General features: G+C 44.3%; 1 protein-coding gene across 15 annotated transcripts in view; it reads left to right on the top strand.

Annotated features, from left to right (window-relative positions):
* Positions 1 to 7,769, top strand: part of KAT6B (lysine acetyltransferase 6B) — a 166,454-nt gene extending 158,685 nt beyond the window's left edge. For all 15 annotated transcript variants that reach the window (XM_040976000.1, XM_040976002.1, XM_040976005.1 and 12 more), the window contains one exon: positions 3,641 to 7,769. In XM_040976000.1, the coding sequence (XP_040831934.1) occupies positions 3,641 to 6,192 (2,552 nt within the window). In that variant the 3' untranslated portion in view covers positions 6,193 to 7,769. The remainder of the gene's footprint in view (positions 1 to 3,640) is intronic.
* Positions 7,770 to 11,728: the final 3,959 nt, after the last annotated feature.

Consider the following 11,728-nt stretch of genomic DNA (forward strand, 5'->3'; position numbering starts at 1 on the left):
CTGTGGGATTTTTTTTCACATTCAATATTTCTGAATCCAAGGAATATATTATTAGCACAATCAGCATAGAATGTGATAGGTTCTTTTTCTCTTGCACAACAAATATTAGTGAATTCGTGTTGTGTATCAGTGGCATGAGGGTCTGAGAATGAAGTGCCGTCAAGAGGCATCTCAGGGCAGGCGTGGAGCAGCAGGTGAAGGGCCCCCTGCATCCCATATCAGAGTGCCAGTTTGCGTGGCAGCTTCCCCACTTGTGATCCACACGTTGCTTAATGCAACTAGGAAGCAACTCAAGTTCTCGAGTGTCCCTGCTGCCTATTTGGGAAACCATGACAGAGTTCCTGGCTCCTGGCTTCAGCCTGGCCCAGTCCCAGCTGTTGCAGCCATTTGTTTTCTTTTTTGTTGTTGTTCTATTGCTTCGTGGGATTTTTTTTACAGGTTTATTTTATTTTTATTGGAAAGGCAGATATACAGAGAGGAGGATAGACAGAGAGGTGATCTTCCATGCATTGATTCACTCCCCAAGCAGCCACAACAGCTGGAGCTGAGTCATCTGAAGCCAGGAGCCCAGAGCTTCTTCCAGTCTCCCATGTGCATGCAGGTCCCAAGGCTTTGGGCCATGCTGGACTGCTTTCCCAAGCCACAAGCAGGGAGCTGGATGGGAAGCAGGGCTGCCAGGGTACATTCCAGTGCCCATATGAGATCCCAGCGCATGCAAGGCGAGGACTTGAGCTGCTAGGCTAGCACTCCTGGCCCTGCTGCAGCCATTTGTGAAGCAAACCAATGGATGAACAATTTCTCTCCCTTTCTTTCTCCTGTCTCTGCCAAGTCTGCTTTTAAAATCATTCTTTAGAAGAAAAAGAAGACTCATCTGGGCATATTAGTATTACATTTAATAATATTAAAAAATATAGAAAATTGTCCTTCCTCTTAGCCTGACAGAAACACAGTCATCTTCAACTTTTCTTTGATACCTTGTTTAGAAGTAGCCATCTCTTGCCTGTCTGGCTAGGAACTGTGCAGTCTATCCACAGTTGTAATGACTATTCAGAACTTAAATCTGAGGAAGCCCAGTCTGTCTTATTTCCTGAGAACCCCAAATATTACTTTAGCTTTTGAAAAGCTAGTTGTAAGAATATAATTATGCATCTTGACTTTTAATTTTTTTTTAAGAGCTACATATTCATCTGAAAAAGCAAAGTTAGAAAGAGAGATCTTCTGTTCACTCATTTACTCCCCCAATGGCTGCAAATGGCCAGGAATAGGCCAGTCCACAGCCCAGAATATGTAACTGCATCCAGGTCTCCTACATGGGTAACAGGGGCCCAAGCATTTGGCCCATCTTCCACTGCTTTGGAGGCACATTGACAGAAAGCTGGATAGGAACTGGAACAGCTAGAATTTGAACTGGCACCCCTATGGGATGCTAGTGTCATAGGAGCACTACACACCAACCACACATCTTGACTATTACAGATATACTGTTGCTGCATACACTAATATTTTCCTGAAGGTATAACATGTTGTCCTGGATATACTGAAAACAAACCTTGTTCTTGTTTCTTTAAACAAATGGACATACTGCAATGAGAGTTTCTGGATGTAGAAACTGAGCATCATTTCTACCTTTTGAGAGTCTGCCCCGCAGCCTGTATACGGATTGTCACCTCCATCCCCCACTATGTGCCATGTACCTTCAAACATTCCTGATGGCCAAGTTGTACTGGATTCCTTTCAGGTTCTTCTTTCTTAAAAACAATTCAAAAGTATATCTCATAGTTAAGGGAGGGGCTCCTACAGAAGCTCGTAGGCCCAGTGGCATGTGGAATAAGAACATGTACTCCAGGGGCACTGCCATTGTGACTAAAAAGAAACAATCTGAACATTGGGAGGGGACTGTATTTTTTTTTAAAGATTTATTTATTTTTATTGAAAAGGCAGATATACAGAGAGAAAGATCTTTCATCCACTGGCTCACTCCCCAAGTGGCCACAACGGCCAGAGCTGAGCCAATCTAAAGCCAGGAGCCAAGAGCTTCTTCCAGGTCTCCCACGTGGACACAGGGTCCCAAGGCTTTGGGCCATCCTCTGCTGCTTTCCCAGGCCACAAGCAGGGAGCTGAATGGAAAGTGGAGCAACCAGGGTTAGATCTGGCACCCATATGGGATCCCAGCACATAAAAGGCGAGGACTTCAGCCACTAGGCTAGCACGCTGGTCCGTGAGGTGACTGTTGATTAGTTTGGGTCTGGGTTCTTCTGATGGAATCATACGCCATTACGTATGCTTGCTCTGAACCTAGCAGTTTGAATGTAATGCCTTCAGGTAAATTCATCTGTGGTATTTTTATTATGCAAATGAGCTAGTGTTTGCCCCACCCTGCACATACTGGATTAGAAGTCATTTCATTCTGGCATAAAGAGTATCTGTTCCAGTGGGATCGTTAGAGCTACTTTTGCTTCCAACACACTATTTGTAGTAGCATTACTATACTCTTTATGAAGTTTTTCCTTTAAATTTACTGATTCTCAAAACCTGATGTAGTCTTTAATTTTCTCAAGACTTGATGCTTGGGTATTTTGTTCATGTATTTATTAACATATTCATTGGTTCCCAAATATATGTAAATGTATACATATTTATATTCACATGCACGTATAGGTGTAATAAAGATAAGGTCAGGAGCTCATGGCACACTGGGTTAAATTGCCTCCTACAACACAAGCAATACATAGCAGTGCTCCACTTGCAACCCAGCTCCCTGCTAATGTGCTTGTGAAAGCAGGAAATGATGGCCTTAATGCTTCAGCCCATGCTACCATGTGGGAGAACCCATTAAAGTTCCAGGTTCTTGGCTCTGGTCTGGCCCAGCCCCTAGCTGTTGCTGCAATTTGAGACCAGTCAGCATATAGAAGATCTGTTTGTCCCTTCTCCGTTATTCTACCTTTCAAATAAATAAAATAAATCTTGAAAATAATAATAGCTCAACTGAAAATTAACTTTACAATTATGATTTACTTTTAATTACCCTTAATAATCTTATATATGAGCAGCAAATTGATTAGACAGAATTAAAGAATACCTGTATTTAAAAAATTTAGTAATTTCAAATTCAGTATTTGTGTGTGTGTGTGTGTCATGCAACAATGGTGATCCAAGAAATGATGATGATTACAGATGAATTTATGCTTTGGGCATTTAATTATTTGTTCACTTATTTATAGAGGTATGCAACTTAGTTTTATGACAGAGAAAGCATTCAAATCAAAGTGAATAATGTCATCTGAGATCATTTAAATCCAGTAAGTGTCAGCAAGCAGCAGTTTAGTTGCTGCCAGTACAGTGATGCCCAGAATAGAGGCTAGCATTAAGCCCTTTCTCCATGTTGTCTAACTTGTAAACGTTCAAATTACACATTTTGGAAATCTGGGCTTTTTCATCTGAGAATGTCATACTCGTTAAATTCAAATATTTTCCCAGGCCTAGGATATTCACTTGATTTATGCCACAATATAATGCTACATTAATCTTGGTTATGTCTTTACCATCAACTCTTAAAATGCAAATGAAAGCAATGTTTGTTAATTAATTCATGTTGTCTAAGACTTTCTTTTTCTTCCTTCCTCTTTTTGTTTCCATCAAGACAATATGGATGATGACACAAATAACTTGAAAGAAGGCAGCAAAGACAATCCTGAACCTCTAAAGTGCAAGCAAGTATGGCCAAAAGGAATGAAGCGCAGTCTTTCCAAGTGGAGACAAAACAAAGAAAGGAAGACTGGATTTAAACTGAATCTGTACACTCCGCCAGAAACACCCATGGAACCTGATGACCAGGTAACAGTGGAAGAATTGAAGGAGACAGAGGGTAAAACCAGTCCTGTACCCATCGGGATCGAGGAGGAGGTCAAGGAAACTGGGGAAGCTCTGCTGCCCAGGGACGAAGACAGAAGGGAAGAAGCAGGTGCACCTGGAAGTCCAACTAAATCACCAGGAGAAAAAACAGTCAGTGACCTGATCAAACCTGAGGAGGAGGAAGAAGAGGAGGAGGAGGAGGAAGAGGAAGAAGAGGAGGAGGAGGAGGAGGAAGAGGAAGAAGAAGAAAATATAGAAAAAGACTCAGGTGGTGCTACAAGTCAGGAAAAAGAGGAACCAGAAATGTCCATGGAGAAAGAAGGCCCAGTGCGTTTGGATGACCATGAAGATGAGGAGGAAGAGGACGAAGAGCCATCTCATAACGAGGACCATGATGCCGATGATGAGGACGACAGTCACATGGAGTCTGCTGAAGTGGAGAAGGAAGAACTCCCAAGAGAAGCTCTGAAAGAAGTACTGGAAAACCAGGAGGCTTTTTTAGACCTTAGTGTTCAGCCTGGGCATTCGAACCCAGAGGCATTGATGGATTGTGGTGTTGACCTTACAGCTTCATGTAACAGTGAGCCCAAGGAGCTTGCAGGGGATGCTGAAACTGCACCTGAATCTGAGGAAGAACCCCCAGAAGAACAGGTAGAGAAGCAGGACTCAAAGAATAGCGAAGAAAGAGATCCTGAGTTCAAAGAGGGAAACACAGCCACGGTGGAAATCGACTCTGAAACAGTCCAGGCAGTTCAGTCTTTGACCCAGGAGACTAGGGAACCAGACGACACCTTTCAAGATTGCGCTGAGACTCAAGAGGCCTGTAGGAGTCTACAGAACTACACCCACGCAGACCAAAGCCCACAGATTGCCACCACTCTGGATGATTGCCAGCAGTCAGACCACAGTAGCCCAGTTTCCTCCGTCCATTCCCATCCTGGCCAGTCAGTACGCTCGGTCAACAGCCCGAGTGTCCCTGCCCTGGAAAACAGCTATGCCCAAATCAGCCCAGATCAAAGTGCCATCTCAGTGCCATCCTTGCAGAACATGGAAACCAGTCCAATGATGGATGTCCCATCAGTTTCAGATCATTCACAGCAAGTCGTAGACAGTGGATTTAGTGACCTCGGCAGCATCGAGAGCACCACTGAGAATTATGAAAACCCAAGCAGCTATGATTCTACTATGGGTGGCAGCATTTGTGGAAACAGCTCTTCCCAAAACAGCTGCTCCTACAGCAACCTCACCTCCAGCAATCTGACACAGAGCAGCTGTGCTGTCACCCAGCAGATGTCCAACATCAGCGGGAGCTGCAGCATGTTGCAGCAAACCAACATCAGCTCCCCACCGACCTGCAGCGTCAAGTCTCCTCAAGGCTGTGTGGTGGAGAGGCCTCCGAGTAGCAGTCAGCAGCTGGCTCAGTGCAGCATGGCTACTAACTTCACCCCACCAATGCAGCTGGCTGAAATCCCCGAGACAGGCAATGCCAACATTGGCTTATATGAGCGCATGGGTCAAAGTGATTTTGGGGCCGGGCATTACCCACAGCCGTCTGCCACCTTCAGCCTTGCCAAACTACAGCAGTTAACTAATACACTTATTGATCATTCATTGCCTTACAGCCATTCCGCTGCTGTGACTTCCTATGCAAACAGTGCCTCTTTGTCTGCACCATTAAGTAACACAGGGCTTGTTCAGCTTTCTCAGTCTCCACACTCCGTCCCTGGAGGACCCCAAGCACAAGCTACCATGACCCCACCCCCCAACCTGACTCCTCCTCCAATGAATCTGCCACCACCTCTTTTGCAACGAAACATGGCTGCATCCAATATTGGCATCTCCCACAGCCAAAGACTGCAAACCCAGATTGCCAGCAAGGGCCACGTGTCCATGAGAACCAAGTCGGCATCTCTGTCACCAGCCGCTGCCACCCATCAGTCCCAAATCTATGGGCGCTCCCAGACCGTAGCCATGCAGGGTCCTGCACGGACTTTAACAATGCAAAGAGGCATGAACATGAGTGTGAACCTGATGCCAGCCCCAGCCTACAATGTCAACTCTGTCAACATGAACATGAATACTCTCAATGCCATGAATGGGTATAGCATGTCCCAGCCAATGATGAACAGTGGCTACCACAGCAATCATGGCTACATGAATCAAACACCCCAATACCCTATGCAGATGCAGATGGGCATGATGGGAACCCAGCCATATGCCCAGCAGCCAATGCAGACCCCACCCCACGGAAACATGATGTATACAGCTCCTGGACATCATGGCTACATGAACACGGGCATGTCAAAGCAATCTCTCAATGGGTCCTACATGAGAAGGTAGACAATGTGGGCAGTCCACAGAGCCCACTGGACATCACTATTGATCTGCACAAATACCTTGAAGAGTACGATTTCAAAACCAGCAATTGGTGTGAATGCAAAAACATTTGTTGGCACCATTTATTTAAAAAAAAAAAAAGCTGTATGCAGCAGAAAGCCTTATACAAGTTGTTTTTCTTTTTCTCTTTTTTTGGTACCTTTGTTTCTGTTACTAACTTTTATATGAAATTCTCTGCAGAGAAAGGCCTCTCTTTGGACTACAATTTGGAGGCAGCCACTTGTTGTGCCTGCTTCTGTTAAACAATGTGGATATCCAGCCCCTCCCTCCCCCTTCTGTTTTAATATGGAACCTAGACCTTTTTTTTCCTACCCTGTCCACTCCATGTAAATGCCTTTAGCCTTTCAGTTATTGTATATTTTGTTTAAGGTGACACTTCAGCATGCCGCTAATGTCTTTGTTAGTGACAGTGCATTTTGTAGTACTGTACAAGTGTTGTGCTAACAGTAAGCCATTTCTTAAGTTTTTTGCCTTGATTAGGGTGCCCTAATTTGAGGGTTTAAAAAAAAAACTATATTTTTGTTAATTATAAAACTGTAAAGAGCTATAAAAGCTATTCCCATTTGATTAGTTAAAAGGGTTTTATTGCTAAATGTTTGGTGTAAAGTTGAGACCCTTTTCCATTTTGGTGACAGATTTCTTTGGGGAAAAAAGGCAGCTTTCTGTTTTCTAAATGCCGACTTCTGTTTATTGAATGACGCATATCTCAGTGTTTATCTGTCAGGTTTTGAAACATTTCATATATGTCCAAATACTTGGCAGGATTTAAAAAAAATAGTGAATTTGGTGTAAAGTTGCTATTTTATGGAAATGCCTCTAACTTTACATTTTCATTCCATCTGTAGATTTTTCTATCTTTATAAAATATTGGAGTTATTTTTTAAGGAAAAAATAGAGAAGTAGCTTGTGAATAGCTCAAACTAAGCTTACAAATCGCATGTAAAAAAGCAAAAAAAGTTATTTGTGTCTGTTTATATTGCTTCCTTTTTTGTAGCCTTTGTACCTGTACAGGGTGACAGTAAGGGCCAACCAGGAGAGGCGTAATCCTTGTATAATATAGGAGCCAGCGACACTCTTGTATTTATCTGTTCTCTTTTTAGTCAGTTACTTCAAAAAAGCAAAAACAAAAACAAAAAAAAGCTGTACATTTTAACATAAAATAAATTATGATGAGCCATTTTTAGCCTCTTGTGTCCTGTCATATTATGATTGATATGAGAATGACCAATTGAACTGTATCATGTGTCACATCTCAAAACACATACACATTTTGGGAAAATAAATTATTTAGTGTAAATTGGAGTTATGAGATTTTCTGATTTGTTTTGACTTTGGGGGAGGGGTTGGCAATAAATAAGAGTAATATCTAATAAAACCATCACATATACCAAATACCTATTTAATAAATTAATTTATAATGGATTTTAATGCTTTTCATGAAAGTTTATTTTATGCTAGTGCATACCTTCTGTATGCCAATCATTGTCTTTAAAATAAAGTGAATTTGTTTTTTTCTTTTTGACTTTGATCTTCATTTGCAAAGAGATCCTGCACAAGTACCCATTTCCCTCATTTGCACAGTTTGTATAAACACCCCAGAGTCTAGTAATAGGTAGTAAACTTGAGTTTTATGAGAATAAATACCAAAGAAAGCACCCAATTCGAGATGATACATTTAAAAATCACTTTCTTAGAGGTATGAAGGTATTGCTTTGCTGTGAAAGATTGTATGTTTTCTTAAGCATCTGTAAAGTTTAGACTGAGAAACAAGTGAGTGTTCCCAAATACTCTGGCATCCATAGAATTGAGTGTGAAACTACTGGATTACTCACACAACACATTTAGGAAGAAATACCTGATGTGGCAGCCACATGGAATGGGCCCCCTGAGCTCTTACAGTGTCTGTCTACATAGGGACCCGAACTCTTGTGAAGCAAGTCAATACTTATTTATTTCTGGGAGGACAAAAAGATGACTTTTCCACTCTTGGTTTAACACATATCGTAAATTTCAAGGTGGACTCAAAATTCTGAAAAGTTAGAAAGTTGGTGCATGCGCACCCATGAGAAAGACCCCATGTAGAGAGATGGAGAAGCAGCCATGGAGTTGGGTCTCACTCTTGCCATTATTCCAGAGTTTGGGCTTGGAATGAAGTTGTTATTTGGTTTTGTTTGCCTTTGAGTCCGTGTGTTGGCTGAGGGTGGGCTTCCAAGATAAGTGTACAGGAGCCTGCAGTACAAAGGGAGGCCCTGTGCTGGTAGCAAAGGAAACCACCAAGCCAGCTTGAGGGAAGTAGTGGTTCCCTGCCAGGTCAGAATGTGGGATCTGCACAGCCCAGCAAGCTACACAAACAATTGGTTGTTCAGTTCTGGTAGTAGGATGTCGAGTCTGGAACAATCCATGACGGAGCAGCAACTTGGAGCCCGTGCAGGTGAGAGCTACAGACTCAGTACCAAGATTGTCTGGGAACCAAGATTCCCAGTTTCTGTTCTCTTGAGCAGTGACATGTTCATCATGGCCTGGGCACTGTGAGGTGTCTGATCAGTCCCTCCTGCTGCCTGCCTCAAGGTCACGGCCTTCAGTGCCTCCAGACCAGAATCTAAGAACAGCAATGGGGATTATGTGTCTTGGGCTCAAAGGGTTATAGTGTAGCCAAGTGGGGTGCCCCTGTTGTAACCCCAAATCCCAACATTGCTTGGTGGCTCTATGACTAGACTTACATGTGACAGCAAGGGTTCTGGGAAACAAATGGGTTCATAGCAACTACAATAGTTGAGTGGGAATTCATTACCAGACCACATCTTCAAAAACAGTCAAGTGTTCTGTGTCTTGCTTTCTAAGAGTTGTCTTGCCAGTGGTTGTCAGTTGCTAGTCTCATGTTTCCATATCTCAGATGCGAAGGCATTGGCCTCTTTGATAAACATTCCATTTTAGAAATAATGTTTCAGAGTATTGTCCAAAGAGCTTTTCAAAAGCAGTCCTTCCACTTATATGTTCTCTCTCTGTGCAGGAAATGGGACAGTTGTTTCCAATTTACAGATTAGGAGACTGATCCTCAAGGAAGCTAACTTAATTGCCAAAACACTGTATTAAAATGTATTTGGGGAAACAATCCCAGGTCTCTTCAAATCACAACTCATTTTCCTAAAACACGGCACTCTGGGAGAAGGCCTTAACTTGCCACCTCTCTGGTTTCGAGGCTTACCTAATAAATGCATAGTGCTGAAAAAACGGTTAAGTGCTGTGTAAATATAAGTTCCTTTGCTGTTGCAAGCAAGCTTTCATCTACAATTTACCGTAACTACCCAAAGTACAAGAACTGCTATATTAGGTGACCAAACCTTCAGCATCTGTATTGGACTTTTCCTTCTTCCTAATTTTCCCTTTCCTGGCCTTTCTCCACCCAGGCTCAGCTCAACAAACCCCATTCTGGTCAAGCTTGCAGCACTCTCTCCTTTCTCTTTCTGGTATGATTGCTTCAAACCCCACCTCTCTAGGAAACATCAGAATCACATCTGCCGGTGTGAATGTTCCCCCCAGCTCCATGTGCCAAGTGAAGTGACATAGGGTGCCTTTTGTATGCCTTTGGCATGTGATGTCACCACACTGGTGATGACCACTCCTCCCCTGTTCCACTTTGGTCCTATCTTGGGATTGAAGCACTACCAAGAACCCTGCCTGTGACTCTCTTGTCCCTCTCAGAAGATGAGTAATTTCTCAGAAAAATGGACAGAACCTGCTGACACTGTCAGTCAATGCCATCTCTCCCTTTCCTGTCAGCCATCCTAACGACCTCTGGCCTGGTCTTTACCACTTCTTAGCTCCCTTGCCCCCATTCATATTCCATGCTTTGGTCAAAATTTTTTTCCAGTGTGATCTCAGATCATACCATTTCCTGGCTTACAATCCTTGGGTGTTTCTAATTTATTGGCACATGGAATAAATTTTGGCTCTCCTTTTGCATGCCCCACCCACACGGTCCAGCCTCACCAATAGGCAGTTTGTCAACCTAGAATGAGTTCTTGCCCCATGTGGAAGGTGGGCTGCTCCAAGTCCAAGTTTACCCCTTCTTTTCTGAGAGGTCTTCCTCAACCATGTCATCCAGAGTGGGTTCCTCCCATTGTTCTACACCTCAATATCTGTTACCCTCATCATTTTCCTTTTTACTTGAAGTCGTCCCTGTCCCAGCTGCTGTCTCATGGTAGGATCTTAATAACTACCTGTTGGCCAACTGAATCTGACTGCTGAAGACTTAAAGGACTTTTGTAAAAGTGTGTGCTCCTCCTCCTCACTCCTTCCCCTGACTTCCAGGAATTGTCTTGAAGAGACACTGTTTCTTGCAGTCCCTAGCAGGTCTGAGCCCCACCAAGAAAGGGGGTATAGAGGAAGGGCAGGCAAGTCTGAGAAAACAACAACAGATGGATGGCTCCATCGTCCTTCCTGTGGCTCAAATCTTAAATAGTTTCTCTCTGGACACAGAATCTTAGGTCAGACCTAAGATAACACAGTTCATGATGCCACAATGGGGGAAGCCCAGCAGGAACCAGTATGACCACAGGTCCCCTTTGTCTGCCTCTTTCCCAGGAACCTGTGGGTGGCTCCCCACACTCAAACCTGAGTCCCGAGACAGTTCTACGGCAGGGTCCTCACATACCCACCATGGGGGGTTCTGTGGCTCATAGCCTAATCTCCCTTCTGCATACTCACTGATCCTCCTGTTCTGTCTCCTTGTCCCACTTGGCTCTTCCCAGCACATCCTGGCCTTTTCGCTCTGCAGGCCCTCTATGATATCTGCTTCTGGCTCACGGGAATACCTACACACAGCCTCCCCTGGCAGGATCCTCAGGGAAACCCCTTCCAAGAGTTCATCTGAGAACCAGACTCCTCCCCGGCAGGCTCCAGGTCCAAATATCTGGCACAAAAGTAACTCGAAAGGCCACAGGGCGACTGGCAGGAAGATAGCTGGACACAGTTGCTGGCCCTGTGCTCTCGCCTGCAGCCTTTCCTTGCTTTCCCGTAGGCCAGGCCTTCCCCAGACGTTGCTGAGGGGCAGACATCCTAGCCTGCGGGGGTCTCCCTAGGTACCAACTCGCTGAAGTTCTGTGTGGCTGAGGGCTTCCTGGTGCCAAAGGCCTGCACTGCTCACCTGCTTGCGACCAGCGGCTTGGCGCTAGGGAAGACCACCTCAGCCCTGCAATTCCCACCCCGACCCAGAGCAAACACAGAGGCCCACTCTTGCTGTTGTGCGGGTACACAATCCAACCCGTGTGGCTCCGTCCCAGTCACTCCCGAACGAACCCCAAGACAGCAGCTGTGCCCGAAACCCACTCGCGATGCCTGTGAGCAGCGTCTCTAGACAGAGGTCCCGCCCCCTATTTTACACTTATTATTTTTTTGTATACAAATGTGACTTTCAGACAAAACCAGATGTTTAATCACAGCACAAGGCCCACATGTTGTGTCATCTATGTTGGCTTCG

The sequence above is a fragment of the Ochotona curzoniae genome, unplaced genomic scaffold (assembly GCF_017591425.1).
Source record: "Ochotona curzoniae isolate NIBS_2020 unplaced genomic scaffold, NIBS_Ocur_1.0 contig_2692, whole genome shotgun sequence".
Classification (NCBI taxonomy): domain Eukaryota; kingdom Metazoa; phylum Chordata; class Mammalia; order Lagomorpha; family Ochotonidae; genus Ochotona; species Ochotona curzoniae.